The sequence below is a fragment of the Periophthalmus magnuspinnatus genome, chromosome 17, assembly GCF_009829125.3.
Source record: "Periophthalmus magnuspinnatus isolate fPerMag1 chromosome 17, fPerMag1.2.pri, whole genome shotgun sequence".
In the NCBI taxonomy this organism is placed as follows: domain Eukaryota; kingdom Metazoa; phylum Chordata; class Actinopteri; order Gobiiformes; family Gobiidae; genus Periophthalmus; species Periophthalmus magnuspinnatus.
In genome coordinates, this window is record NC_047142.1 from 24,532,673 (window position 1) to 24,548,673 (window position 16,001).

The 16,001-nt window shown below is 38.6% G+C and overlaps 1 protein-coding gene across 4 annotated transcripts; it reads right to left on the reverse strand.

Moving 5' to 3' along the window:
* Positions 1 to 606: 606 nt before the first annotated feature.
* On the reverse strand, positions 607 to 15,899 carry LOC117385119 (abl interactor 1-like). Of its 4 annotated transcripts, XM_033982389.2 has the most exons (11): positions 15,765 to 15,899; positions 13,236 to 13,403; positions 8,612 to 8,788; positions 7,027 to 7,041; positions 6,635 to 6,741; positions 6,396 to 6,536; positions 5,953 to 6,053; positions 5,527 to 5,742; positions 3,334 to 3,420; positions 1,795 to 1,980; positions 607 to 1,480 (listed from the first exon to the last, which is right to left on the reverse strand). In XM_033982389.2, the coding sequence occupies exons 1-11, from the start codon at positions 15,879 to 15,881 to the stop codon at positions 1,305 to 1,307; spliced, it is 1,491 nt and encodes a 496-aa protein (XP_033838280.1). In that variant the 5' UTR covers positions 15,882 to 15,899; the 3' UTR covers positions 607 to 1,304. The 4 variants fall into 4 exon arrangements, with proteins under 4 accessions (XP_033838280.1, XP_033838281.1, XP_033838282.1 ...); XM_033982390.2 differs by lacking the exon at positions 7,027 to 7,041; XM_033982391.2 differs by lacking the exon at positions 3,334 to 3,420.
* Between the last annotated feature and the right edge of the window lie 102 nt (positions 15,900 to 16,001).

Here is a 16,001-nt window from a genome sequence, read left to right on the forward strand (position 1 = left end):
TGAGTCTTTGTTTTGAGATGCCTGGACTGTTAATATTTCCTTCAAAACCATTTACATTGATCAAGCAGAACATTATAACCACCTGCCAAATACGCAGCCCGCTCGTCCCTTGGGCCATTTTAGGTAAATACTAATTACTGCAGCTCTTGAACGCCTCACACAATGGAATGATTAAGATACAATTGTTATTCACCTGCCAGAGGTTGTATTGTTTTGCCTGATTAGGAACAGATTGTAAACAGATGAATACACCTACATTCACTATAATGCTGGAAATTATAATGGGATTATTACCCCTAAAAATAACAAAGGACTCATTGAGGGGGCGGTTGTTGATGGGAGCTTGTGAGCACCAATGTAAGCACCACGTTCACAAAACTAATAATAAAAAACTTGACCATTGGCATTTATGCGTTTTCATCAGCAAATACTCAAATATTTTGAATTTTAATTTAAACATAGTCACAGTTTTTACTTATCAGTGCAATGGAAATAGATATAGAAGCAACAAAATAAACTGCCAGTCCTTCATTGTAACTCGATGTGAATCCCTCTTTCTGCTACAGTAGCTGGACAACAGCATTGCGAATTCAGGTGACAACAAAATGCAAAATTATGTTCATTCATGACTTAAAATGGCACAAAGTGATGAGGGCAAATGAGTATTCAAGTACATATCGAATGTAACACAAGCCTTCAGATGCTGGCACCACCACTTCCCACTGATGGAGACTCACGGTGAAGCACAGACGGACAACGCACTGGCAGCTTCGCAAGTTACAGAATATTTACAAGAAGGAAAGTAACGTCACCAGGAACAAGAACAATTTCTCTTTTTTTAAGTTTCAATGCATTCTTTACACACTCCTCACATTTCTGCAAACCGAACATCAACAGTGGCACACAATCATTTCAGTTCCCAATACTTATATATTTTGTGTAGTAGGTCTCTTTATCATTCACAGTGCAAGTGATGGATAGGAAGCTTCTGAATTTGGAATTTGGAGACATTTGAGATTTTGCGTAAATTTGATCATTGTTATGTTGTTTAAACTTTTCCTCCTTCTGATCAAAACAGTGTAAACTAACATACGCCACTATCCAAGGCTTTTCAACCCTTCTTCTTGTGCGACAAGTTTTTGGACTGGTCCCTTATTATCTTTCAAAAATAACCAAGTAAACTGCTAAGATTTCACCATGGCACTTCATTCAGACTGAGCTGTACATATCGCTACACTGCATTCACCTCTGTACATATCTTCCACATTTGAGTTCAAAATGGCAGTATGTTGGGGTTGTGTGTTTTAGTCAGCATAGTGCATGATAGACTCAACATAGTTTCCGGGGAAGAGTCCAGTGACGCCGTTACAGACTCCTTCAAACCAGCCGTCGTCGTTCTTCTTGATTATGTAGATGATGGCTCCCTCCATGAAAGAAAGCTCATCCTCTTTGTCCTTGGTGTAGTCATAGATAGCCACAACTGTGAAGTAGAAAACATTTAGTACAAAACACATGTAGGGTGGTCTTAAGTTTAACTAATATTTGTTTATGTGAGTTTGCAGGTGAGAATTTTTTTATTAACCACATTACCAACAAAACTATATGAACTACATCTTCTAGCATGCCTCTTCAACTGGGGTAGTAGTAAGTATATGTGTTACTGCTTTGTAAAACAAAAACAAAACAAAAACAAAACAAAAAACTACTAACATATTCTCTGTTGTATTATACTTTTCAAAACATATTATGACTGGTCTAAATAAAGGTAAACTTAGAGAGCGAGGGATTCCAAACCTTTCTCTAGATAGCTCTTGGGTGCCCAGTGTGGGTCTCCGTCCGCGTATGGGTCGCTGTAGTGAACCACAGCGGCCTCGTCTTCCTCATAGTCCACCGGGGGAGGGGGTGGAGGGGGGGAGGGCTCCTCAAACACTGACAGGTCCTCAGGAGGGGGAGGAGGAGGTGGGGCAGGGCTGTCTGTGACTAAAAACACACACACACACACACACACACATTAGAATCAAGTGCTTAAATGTCTACATGTGACTTTCTGTTGTCTATTCACAAGTCACCAGTAGAAACTAAAATTATTGTATTGGATTGCATATTGACCCAAAGGATTGGATGCCCCATTCTGACTGCCCTCTCAATACATTTTGTTCCTTTTCAAACGTCTTTCTGATGTTTTCTGTTCAATTTGATCATGATCTTAATGTATTTAATTGCATAAAACGGTCTAGCTACCATATTATAATATATGGGCTTGGTCCACTAGAGGGCACTGTGTCATTATTTTTGTGGGAATAGAATACATTAGAATAAATGACACCATAGTCTTTAAAACTTATAAATGGTAAATTAATAAACAAAACTCTAGCAGACATGTTGAACTCACTTCCTAATGATATTTTATTCTAATACAACAGAACAATTGTACAATTGTGTTAAGGCTACAGGAGATGTGACAAATGGCTCTTTTAAATTAAAGTTATACTGGACTCAAACAGGGTTAGCGAGAGATTGTTGCTAAAATCCTGCATTTGACGGCATGACTCATAGGTTTTTGTATCCTGTAGCGTTTCTAGACAGGCCAAGTGCACAATCAGCTCACATTTCTTTCTCTTCGTCAGAGCGAGAGTTCGAATTGAGCTTTCTGTGATCCATCACCATGGCAACAGACAGACATTCAAAAGGCGTGCCCATCGCCAGAAAGTGTGCACAGAGTGTAGTGAGTCACAGAGGAGCAGAGGGGCAAATCATGGCATTTTACAGTGAGGAGGCAAGGCTGATTGGACTATAATTTTGAGCAAGCTTAAAAATCATGCACAAAGTCCATAGTTTTGTAAGAAAAAACAAACAAAACAAAGCAAAATGAAAAACACCAGAGGTCCCACAAGTTCAAAGTGATTAAAAATATGCACCGTGCCCTAGCAAGTAACAATACACAAAATCATTTGAATTGGCAAAAGTACTCAAATTTATCCTATAAACACAAAGCTGAAGCCCATGAAAATGAATATTGTTTGTAATTAAATAATTCTAAAATGTATTACTGTTTGGCATAATAAATGGTTTCAGGTAATTTGGCTGAGTTAAGAATAATCATAGAAACTATCAAATGACCAAATTCATCAATATACTCATAGTATATTGATGACTTGTGGTACTCATTGGTAGTATTCACTTTCAACATATCATGAACATATCCTTGCAGAATATTAATATATAAAAAAGACAAAAGTGATTTGTAAAAAAATTGCATGATTTTCATCTGTCATAATTTTGACAGCAAGTACACGTTACAGTATTATAGTGAAAGTCATGCGTTTGACTTACTGCTCTCCTGCATTCTGGCCACAAAGCCAGTGAGGGGGATCTGTGGGGTCAGCTGCACCATGGGCGGAGGTGGAGGAGCCACAGACACTGAAGAAGCGGCAGCAGCAGCAAGGAGAAGCAGAGCGTGAGACAAAACGAACGGAGAAAATGCAAGGTCCTGTACAAATGAGCTGGCAACATATGGCAACATGAAGCTTAGGTAACTTATAACTGCAGAGTTTGTTTATTGGTAGTTTTCATATTGTAGAATGAGATATACTCCCCAGATGAAGAGCAAGAGCCATTTCTTCCCATTAATTACATGTAATTTTCATATCCAGAAGGAAAGTCCACAGTTAAACAATAAAACTTGATAATGATATTAGTGACTGGGCCTTTGAATAACATATGTTACAAAAAATCTGCTCATCAGTTAAAATGTGCCCCATCTCTATGAAAAATTACAGGGCTATAGAATGAATGAATGTTGTAATCTGAAACCCAGCAATAGTGCATTAGTCCATTTTAAAATTAAATGTATAGGGGGCAAAACTAGCAAAAACAGAAAGGGTATGGTTTGACTTGCCACCCTCATGTCTTACATGAGGGTGACACGTCAAACCATACATGCTACACCCAGAGAGGTGACATAATTGTTCCACCTCAAATGTAAGCCCACTATGACTCAGAAATTACATGTCCCTGGAAACTTGACTCTCATTATTACTGATGCCTATCAACACAGAAACAACAGTGTAGGGACTGTGCAATATGTGAGTCTTTGTTTTGGAAATTTGTACTGTTTAAACAGTACAAATTTCCAAAACAAAATGATGTACTTAAGACCCAGTATAAAACTAAAAATACTCATTTTTTCTTTGTTTCTAACTTATACCCAACTATGGTAAGTTTGTGTATAATAACACCACATATTCATATATCCCGAGTTCTCTCTTGCCAAAAAGTCTTGCCTTCATTTCCGTTAAAGATACCAGTTGTAATTAGATTGGCAACCTAATCTAGATTATCTAATTTACTGCTTATCTGACAGCTACTGGTAAAAAAAAAAAAATCAAATAAACCTACAGTTGACTTTTTTGTGTTCCGGCTTTTTGTCTTCCTGCCTATGAACCTAATAGAGAGTGTTGTTCTCATTGCATATTACTTTGCTAGTGTGTATTTATTTTTATATTGCACACAATGTTCAATTAATGTCATCATCACATCAGTTTCCTTTTTTATTCATTATAAAAACTAGTACAATTCAGAGCTAATGTAAAATATTATCCATCACAGAGCTCATGATGTCCCAGTTTAAATCCCTGGCTGATTCTAATGTTGTGTGCGTGGCTTTATTGTCTTTCCCTTGCAGACAATAAACCTCCTCTGTCTGAAAACGTCTGTCCTGAGAGAGGGGCCATTAGAGCAAAGGAGCTCAGAGCAGTGCAGTGTGTCAAAATAAATTCTAGTCTCAAACAGCACATGCATATATCCAGGGTCTCCCCTTGTCAAAAACATATTATCCCCCCACTGCCCATGAAAGCCCTTTGTCTTCCTGCCTGTAAACAAAAATTTTCTCAGACAAATAATGTAATAATGTCAAAAAGGATAGCTACAAATCAGCATTACATTTGATGCACCAAACACAGCACAAAATGGTACAAGGTTTATCTACAGAGAGGACTACATTTAAATTTTTTGTAAAATACACCTGTTAAAGGCCCTGTCTCCATGTATTTTAGCAGAATTTGTCTTGCTCCAGTACAGATATATTACATAAGCAGCTCTTGAGATCAAAATATGTCCACTGCGTGCTGTCCGCATCCAAATATGAAGGGTTTTATTGTCCAGTAATAAGGCATTAGCATGCTAGTTCTTGTTACTGTTGCCGTTTACTGTGAAAGCAAAACTCTACTCTGGTCTTGATTTGTGAAAAGCACTTATTCCTCACTTACCTAATTATTCACCAAGATAACTTAATCAAACCAAACCATTTAAAATTAATTAGTTCTGTTTTTCATGTTTTAGGACAGTAAAAATCAGCTACAGCATCCTACCCTTAACAAGTAGAATCAGCAGAGACTTGGCAAATTTTGAAGAAAGCAGTGGATGAAAACATTAGTAATAAAAATGTAAGTAGTGTGGTCATTTCAAAACTATAGCTAAGGACATTCATATTACAGTATATTCACAGGTGAGTACCAGAGCATTTACCTGAGTTTTGTGGGTAGCCTGGTCCTCCGTTGATGTGTGGCTGTTGGGAGGACACAGAGGGCGCACGGCGGTATGTGCCCGTAGCCGAAACCATTGAGGCGGACGATGTGGTTGACGAGTTGTGGCGGGAAATCTGCCGTGAGATGGTGCCAAACTGGGACATGGGGATCGGACCCAAACCTGGGCCCTGTGGCACTGAGGCAGCAGATGTGGCAACTGTAATGTTAAATGAAAAATATCAGTGTGAGAAGTAGGTTGGTGTAAAGTGACATGTTGCAAATGGGGTAGTTCATGTATTGAACCTCATTTCAGAAACTATGGGCTCTAGATCGGTAAAGTGTTGCAGAGATGGTAGTATTTTTGCTCTAACATGCTTTGGATATAACTTATAAAGATCAGGCTCCACTTTGTTGTATGTCTGCTCACCTTGGCCCATACTGGGAGGGGATGGGGTAGGAACAGCCAAAGGCATCCCCACTCCACTACTGCCACTGTTTTCTCTGCCCCCACTTCCACCACTGCTCCCACTTGAAGACAAAAGAGGAAGAGAAGAGTGGAAGAGGGTGATGGCCACAGGAAGAGCCACACGTTGTAATTAGACGACTGTGTTTGACAACCCATGATTACATCCGCTCTGTCATCGCTCATGCATCTCTACAGCAACACACAGATGTGTGTGAAAACTGTAGCATCTACAACCCTCATACAAACTTTCAAAGGCTTTTGATGTATACATGATATTCTGGAAAATGTACTCCAACAGTTATTTGAAATTGCCATTCAACATAATTAAATTTGTTTATTTTAGATGGGAAAGCTGAAGAGTGTATATCATTTCATTACATAAATGTAATAGTGATAGGTTGTACCTGTGAGTCCTGGGTCTCTGGTTGAGGGAGGCAGTGCGTGCAGGGCTGTGCTGGTTGCCAAGGCGGGCAGGGCTTGTCATGTAGTCGTTAGGCACCACTGGAGGCTTCACTGGCTCCAGTGTCTTATATGGAGTATTACGTCTGTTTACAGTTAGTTGTAGTTAGTTTTAGGAGAGATATCTTTTGCCAACATGTTCAAAGCTAATGTTTTGTAATATTTTTCAAGTATATGGCCTTACCCTAGAGTGCCACGGCCCGCCATAGGAGGGCTTGGAGGTTTCTGTGTTGGAGGATTGGTCCGGGACAGTGTGCCTCCTCCTCGCCCTGCTGCATTGTTTCCATGTTGCTGTAGAAGGAAAGATAAATGAACTCACTGCTTTGTTTGCACTAAATTGCCTGACAATGATGCTTCTTTACTACATTAGGCTTTAGGAGTAACTACCTGATAAAGAGTGGATTTGTTTCAGTTAAACATTTTCATGGATTTCCATTATTTAAAAATACAAAAGACTATATTTTACCGACATCATGTATATAGTAATATAACATTATAATCAAATGTCTTCTCTTAAATTGTCTTTCAAAGTGCATGCATTCTAAAAATAAAAACAAAAAGACAATTGTGTCTTACCTTGGCTTTAAGCCACTGAGAAAAAGCAGCAAAAAACAGGACAGAGAAACAGGTTCAGGTTAAGGTGATGGCAGGTGACAGTGACAGTTAGTGACATTTTAGTTATTACAGAAATATCACAGAGTGTAACTTGAAAATGTGTGGACTGTGCATATAAACTGTCGGTGTGAATCTAATTTAAGAAAATGATGCATTAGTAGAAGAATTAATAGAGAATCAAGAATGTGCCATTTTAAACATAGCCAGTGAGTGCTATTTATACAGTTTCCCAGAGAAAACATCTAAAGCAGCTCTATTTGAAACAGAGAGAGTGCGTTGTGCTTATTGTGTTGCGTCAGAGTCTAGACCTGATGTTTGATGCTACAATCACGATCACATCCACTTAAACTCACACATAGAATAGCTGCGAGCGGTTGTAACTTTGAACAAACAGGCCGTAAAGAGCCATCATAAATAACTGCTGTCCTGTGACTGTGTTAACCACTGCCCTACAGCCCATCAGTTTGTTCTGTCTGTATATGAAGTACTCAGACCAGCTCTCCCTTGAACAGTAAACGTATGGCTGGATAATAAAAACAGGCAGTTTGGCCCTACAATTTAGTATTTTGTATATATTTTGTTCATAATTAATAAATAACAAAAACACTGTTCTGAATTATTGCTTGTGAGTCCTGCTCTCACATACAGCAACATCTGTAGTTTCTAAAATGCATCATTTTTGATACTGAAATGCAAATTTTGGGATTTGGGTCAAATGTGAGCAAAATATCAGATTTTTGGCTGATACATTCACAATGTAGCCTTAGTGGTGCAGCCAAGTGCAGGGTCCTTCTATTATGTGTTTGTGAGCAGCCATCATTCATCTCTGCATCTGTAGCTGCATTTGCATAGAGGGCCGTGCCAAATCTGTGTGAGATGCTCCTCTGAGGAGGAAACACCAGCTTTTGAATTTGAATCAGTGCATGTCTGAAATCGACAGACAGCCTCTGTCTTAACAAAAAGAGAGGAGAGAGGAGACTGGTGCAGAAACACAGAATACTGTAATACAATGAAAGCCTCACACACATTGAAGAGCACACTGGTTTAGTGAATCAAAGGCTGTGGGAAAGCGGATGGATCATGCAGAGAGGAGAAAACACTAAAATTAAGCAGAACGAGGAGAATACTGCTGTTCAGCTGAGGCAGTCGTGCAGCCACTTACTAACTGCTATCTGGTTTTACATGGGAAAGTTTTGCCATAAGCCATAAAGAATCCTCCGTGTACAAGTCAATGTAACATTTCCATGCATGTGATGAGCGGTGATTACTTAAAAGGCCACTGTATCGACCGGCTGAAGTGTGAGTGTGCATCAGTGTAAGTGATATATGAGAGCTGGCAGTTACATGGGAGAGGTGTGAACTCCACTAAAATCACTTTTCCTGTCTTGAAAAATCGATTAAGCGTGCAAATCAGGATCACATATCAAAATAATGACTTGAAGTGGTTTGATTGTGGGGAGGATATCACATTCCTTTTACAGTGTCTTCAAAAGGATTCTGCTCTTTAATTAAGTTTTCAAAATGGAAAATGCAATGGTGTTCTTACTTTGACCCCATGTCCCACGTCGTCCAGCAGAGTGTAGTCGATGGGCTTTCGGATGTAGCGTACAGGCCGCTCCATGTTGCCAGGGGCAATGATTTTGTGGGTGCGGGACGTGTTCTTGTTTGTGGTCAGGATCCCAATCTCTCGGCGAGCCACCTTCTCTTTGTGTATGTCCACAGTCTGCAGTATCAATAAAAATAATGGAAAGGTGAGAGAGAGAAAATGGCATATCATATTTTTAGATGCAAGATAATTCCAGCCTTCAATAAATAAATGAATAAAGGCTACTTCTTATTGTAATAATAGGGTAGACTTTTATAAACTAGCCTTCTCCAAGAAAGTGCCTTTTTCAACTGATCACATTTAAAGCCACTTTTTAGTTCAAGCCACTCGATCGTTAATCTTAAGAAAATTTGAAGTATGTAGACATTCCTTTTGTAGTCATTTGGGGAAATGACAAAACAACTAATTGGATTACTTGAAAATTTGTCTCTAATTGTTACTTGAAATAATAATAATAATAATAATAATAATGAAGTATTAATATTTATTGATTTATTAATCATAATTAAGTATTATGTATATTGATTAATAATATGTTCTGTGCTGAGAGAAGACTTTTTAACAGATAGAAGTAGATAGAGAAGTAAGGTATTATGCCATAGCTGTATCAGTAAAACTATAAAGCAAAAAATTTAAATTCATATTATTTTAAAGGAATTATTTGGTTAAAAACCAACAGAAAGACCTTGAGTAATACAATATGTTTTCAATCAAGACTATAGTATTTAAAATGCATGTTGGGTTAAAAAAAAAAAGTCACTATAAATTTCACCACTGCACACTCTTCAGTGTCCATCTTACTACTTATGACCCTCTGCCCTCACACATATTTGATGTATATGTCTTTAACCCAGAATCAGGGTCAAACTCATGTAATGGTGACCTCTTCCTCCTTCTTAATTAAAATCACTGTGGCTCTGAGCACCTACACAGCAGGCCTGAACTCCCACTACCGTGTATGAATGATGAATGAAACAGAACAAGTCAATGGGAAGAAAGGCCAAAGCACAGTAAGGATGGATGGAGAATCTATGATGCTTCTACATTTAAAATTATTTATAACTGGTTTGGGGCCCTAATATGGCTCATATGTAGGTTACAGTAACCTACATATCCTAGAGCCAGGATTTTGAGATTAATTGTGTAATAAAAAAGTTAAGCAAAATATTGCAAGAAACAGAAAATGTGGCAATTATGTATTTGTAGCAGGTCTATTATATAATGTTATGTATGCATCAGTATCAATACACTACAAACAATAAATTACATAAAATAACTTAACTCAAAACTAACTCAAACACTATTCAGATTAAGTTCAGTTATGTCCATTATTTGTGGACATGTTTCAATATATTTCAGAATATATTTTTTCTCTTTCAAGCCAAATTCTCTGTCCATGTGTGAAAGAAAATCATTCGGAGATACTCTTTTTTTTGTGTGTGTGTTTTGCTGTCTGTTTTTGTTTATTTTTCCTTGTCTCTTGTATCATGTGTTGATTGACATCGATTGTGGCTGCCTAGGCTATGCAAGAGAAAAGATGTCTATTTGCCCAAGACAAATAAAATAATAAATAAATAAAATTCAAAAAGGTAATAAAAATTACCACAAAATTATATTTTATTTGCTTTCAGTAAAACCTACAGTCAATACAATATTTAGAAAACAGTTAAATATAAGGTCACCAGTCACACATGAGTCCTGAGAGCTCCACTGCTGTATCTGCCTCCCTCTGAGTGTAAAGATACGAATGACTCTGAGAAACTGAAGTGTGATGGGCGTTATACACTTAATGGTGTTCTGCATTAATGGCAGCTCCTTGTCATGTTTAACTGTGTATTTCTGCATTTGGCTGAATGTGAGATATTTATAGTCTTCTTTAGGAGAGGAAGCTAAAGGGTGACACCCCATTTCAACTGGAAGTAAGAAAAAATCCCCGCCTTTTTCCTGTTACTGACTAAGCGAGCAACGACTGAGAGCACATTTTACAGCAAGGGCATATTAGAATAAATGGAAATCTCTTGGCCAAACTGAAAGCACTTCTTCCTTATTATCATTTGTGTATAATGTAATGTGTTATACATGTACTGCTGTTTCATGCCCCGGACATCAAAAAGAACAAATGTCAATGGGATTCTCTCTTGGTGGAAGCACTGAACAAATACATTTTCAAAAGTACAAAAATATATATATAAAATAAGTACTACATACAAATTCTTATGTTCCAGATATCATGATTCATCTGTACTTTAAGAGCAAATTGGACATTGAGGATACTGATATTATGCACTAGGCATTCTAGTTGATCAGATTAAAACTAACTACATCAAATCCTATAGTTGCTTAATTTATAATAGCTGGAGTTTGAACCTCTTGAACCCTTAATACAAATAAGCAGCTAAAGATAAGAAAATCTGTTTTATGGCACTCATTGTTTGTGAATATCTTTGCTCCAGAAGTCAATGTGTGAGCCATCTGCATGGGACAAATTGAGTCATTTGTTGGAATACAGCACTTAGACCACTGGCAGATGTTACAAAGTAATGGTAAAATAATCTAACATTTTGTATTACCTGTTACCTAATCACTGACAGCAGACCTGCCCGTGGCCTTGCTGTGCACACGTCTGATCTCATTTAGTTTGTAATCCTTAATAAACATGTGGACATGCACCATGGTGAAGCTCTGTCGCCCCATTCTCACAGATGGCACAGCTGTAGAGAGCACAGTCGGATGTACACTCAACCTAATAACTCTGTGCTATTGCCATGACGACTCGCAGAAGTGCAACCAAATGCAACACAGTCAAAACTATTAGTCAAAAAAATCTACATCGAACTCAGTTAAGTAAAAATATAATCAAAATAAAAGGCTGTCACATTAGGCAGTATTGTTAAACAAATAGATCATCAATAATGAGATCTAGAGGGAAATGTAACAAATAATGGCTGAAAGGTTTTCAAAGGCCTTAATCTTCTGCAGCACAACAGAATTACAATTATCGCTGTTGTAGTTGGGCATATAATTAAAGCAAACAAACACAGACAGATGGGGAACAGTTTGGCACAGTTCTTCTTTGAAGAAATACATTGGTTTTAGGTAATACAGGTTTTTGCAGCCACCCTCTTTAAAATTACATAACAAAAACTCTTATGTCCTCATTTGAAGTTTAACTTCATGGATTGATGGATTCTTGGAAAGGTGCCAGGTTTAAAATGTATTGCAATAGAGGGGGACAGAATACAAAAGTACAGTTACTCAAATACAAATGTTTCCTTTTATGTAAATGTGTATGACAGGAGACCCTCCAGACCATTATTTGACAATAATGACAATAATTATAAAAACTAAAGGTGTACTAGGTAACTTTTCTTATGGAGGATACTCTATCTGCTTGTCTCCATGGAAATGTCATTGCTTTATCTGTTTCACATTTTGATTAAACTACTCCATCTTCATGGAAACAGACAGGTCAGATCTGTGAAAGGGTGATCCTGCTCCCAGTGAAATACATGTTTTTTCAAGGTATTTGGCAATAAAAACACTCATAATGAAATTTAACTTTAAACATATAATGCAATAATGTGGAAAATTCCTGGGAACGGAATAACATCATATTAAAAAAGCAACCACAAAACCATAATAGTGCACCTTGAGTACGGCAGAATCCTCTGTCCATTGGGATACCATCTGTTTTACACCGATTCTCTTGTTTCTGAATTGACAAAACTGATAAAAAGAGCCATCTATACACAGTCAATATCTAAAAGGAATTAACTATCTCCATTAAGCCAACATTAACGCTGGTTATTCCAGCCGCCTTTGGTGTAAAGCCTGAACTCTAAAGAGCCAAAGAGTGGAGGGTACAGACGTCAGAGCTGGAGTTGATCCTGACGGGTTTAATGAAGCGCACAGCGAGAGGACTGGGACTTTCAGAGGCTGACAGACAGGGTGGCCTGGGTGAGAACAGAACAACACGGGACAGAGGGGAGAGAGAGGTCTGCTGATGAAGCATGAGGTGTCATCAGAGCACTGCCCACAGGGCTGGCAAGTCCAGGGAGCCAAATGTCACATGTCAGTTTTAATACTGGGAACACTGGTGAGCTGGGAACACACTGTAAGACAACCTTTTTGAGTAAGGGAACATTTTTTTGTTAAAATGATGAAAAATATCAATAAAAGTTTTGGAAAAAAATGTTGCTGTCAATATCATGGGTGTGGGGGACTTTGTTCGCTTCACCACCACTTTATTTGATAGTTATCTTAGGACATACAATATATATGATTTCTAAAACTATAGGTAATACACAAAGATTATTTTTTCTTTTTTTTTAAATTATTTTTTCTATTTTCAGGTCCTGGCTTTATGCTAAGGAACTAGCAGCATGATACCTGAAAAGTGAGAGTGTTTGAGTGCAATGATAGGACAAAGCTGCAAGTAATGTAGATTAACATTGAGGGTGGTGAGATGCCTTACATACCATGCAGCTCTAACCAATGAGCCTTAAAGCATACATTCAATTTAACAGCATAAGAGGTTTCCCATAACAGAATAGTAGTTTTATACCTGAGAGATGTGGTTGATTGAAGACTCCATGCGGCGTAGTTGCGAGGCCTGGATGTCCAGTAGCTGCAGCACATTGTTGGCTAAGGCATTGATCTGATAGGCTACGCTGGCCAGAGACTGAGTGGTGTAGGCTTTGGTCTCCTCCAGGGCCTTTTTCTTATCTTGAGCCTACCAGAAAAGCAGAGACAGGGTCAGTCAAATCAGCACAGGATGTGGAGGAGGAAACACAGACGTTGGCAGAGGAAGTAAGGTAGAAAAACTAAAGAGGAAACAAGCAATTTCACTGCTCATTTACAAGAAATTATGTAAACATGGCATTTTCCAGCCAACTGAGTCCACCATTTTAAGTAAAAGACACCAGCCTTGGAGGACAGTGGACCAGAGAACAACAATAGCTGTGTTGGATGGACATGGCAGTGGGACAGGTGCGTGTGGGAGAGGCGACCAGTGAACAGGAATGCCAAGACACTTTGTATGATCCCAACTCTCCACCGGCTGGCAAACCATCTGTTTCTGGGAGCCTTGAAATAGTGACTGCTCCGGATAGGCTTATTTATAGTTTAACATCAAAACCTGTATAAAAAGTCTAACATTACTGTGATGGAGTGTACTTAGTTTTCATCAAATATACTAAAATAAGTGAGTGGGCATTATTCATTACTAGTAAAACAATAATGGTTGTTGTACAACATCAATGGAATTAAATGACTACTGTGCAATAAACTGTTGGTATCCTCAAACCAAGCCCATTGTTTAACTCATCAGAATTATTCATGAAATGTTGCAGCACCAGAAACAAATAAATGGCTTGTACACTGGAAATCTTACTGCCTTATGTTGATGCATTTGAAAATAATAATAATATTATAGTTAAATGCCTCTGACAGTAATTAGGCAACAGTATGAATATTTAGGGATGGATAGTTTTTGTAATAATCATGATAAATATGATCTACAAGCAAGCTTTGCTAATATTGTTGCATAGTATTGTTTTTTTTACACTTTGTGGTCCTATACAGACCAACTACAATACATGTACGAGAAGATTTGTTCTTTAACAACTTTAATGAAATGGTCACTTACAACAGTTTATAAATGTTTTACTGCACATTGCAATTTCTTACTATATTGTAGTAAGGCCTTAAAGGTCCTACATTATGTAAATTTGATTCTTGTGGGCTTTAAGCCATACTAGACTGTTGTTACATAAGCAAAAAGATACCTAGAGTTGTGTTTTGTTTCATTCACACATCTGAGTATCCCTTTATGATTAGTCTGTCGACATCTCCAAAGCTCAAGATGCCCCACTTCACCTTGTGATTTCATGGAGCGTTAGTTTTCAAGTGAACAGTTAACTTTTTACCTTTTGTTCAGCCCTTCCATGGCTGAAATTATCCAAATGATTCTAATAAACATACGAGTTTAAAACCCCAGTACAGCACTTTCTGTACCACCACATGACATAACAAGGTGGAACAGAGTGTTTTTTGTTTGAGAAAAGAACTCAGGCTAAATATGCAGGGTTTGTGCATTAAACATGTGTGAATGAGACAAAACCATCCTCCAGGTATGTTTTTGATGAGGAAACAACCTGATGGGTATGATCTGTGTGATATCACACTGAACTCCATGAGTCATTATTTGAGGAGCTATGATCCTGCAATTTATCATGTGACTCCCAAAGGCACATGGTGAGTCCAGTTTTTAGTTGATAAGCTGTCAGAAGAGTCAATGGTCAGTTGTTATTTTTTAAAATTTACAGTTACTACAGAAATTAATTTAGAACACATGGTGGTATAAAAATAAAAGATTTCTATGTGCAAACACAAAGTAATTAGACAGCATGCAAGTTAATTGCGCGAAACTTCATCTATATTGCATATTATGTAGTGAACTGGACTTGTACGTGTGTTGCAGTGTTTTTATAAGGGGCATAATTTACAGGCACCGCATGATTCACGAACAAGGCAATTCATTTGAGACAAATCGCCTCATCAACTATTGGCCATTAATACAGCAGCTTTCTTTAAACCCTGTTAGAATATAGGATGAAAACATGTTTCCATTATGAGCCGTGTGTAAGTCATAGGCTGCTGTGCTCGGTGGAGCTGCAAGCTCTGAATTTCAATTCTCTCATCAGGCTGTGTTTTAATGGTAAAAAGGAGCGTTTTGCTCTACCAGAGCCTCCTCACAAAACGGATTCAATCATTGACAAACCACTTGGCCGTAGCACGACACACCCTCTCTAAACACTCCCAGAGGCTCTGGAGCAGGGCGAGTGTAGCTTGTGACGGCTACCGCGGCTCTGCTTCACCGGCCCGGCCCAGAAACTCGACAGATCCGCTCACAGTCGAGCCAGCCGCGGTACCGTTCGGCGGAGGGGTGGTTTATCTGGGAGGAAATAGCGGTTTGCAGGTCTGTTTTGGTCCAACCAGCGTTTCCTGCCCTATGGTTTCACTCCGCAGACACGACGGAAGATAGCGGCGAAATGGTCTGAATCAAAGCGCCTTTCGATCACGTTTTTCTTACCTGAACATAATTGTTTTCGCAGTATTCCGCGACACGGGAAAGGTTCTGGTAGCTCTCCACAAGCGCTCGTTTCCCGGCGGGGATTTCCTCCTCTAGTAGCATTTGTAGCTCTGCCATCTTACATCCCTTTGCATTTCTCTCCTCTCTGTCCTTCTCAGCGGAGCGAGGCGGTGATGCTGCTGGGCGGCTGTGAAAGGGGCTCCCCCGCCTGGCTCTGTGGGGCGGTAGGCCTCCGAT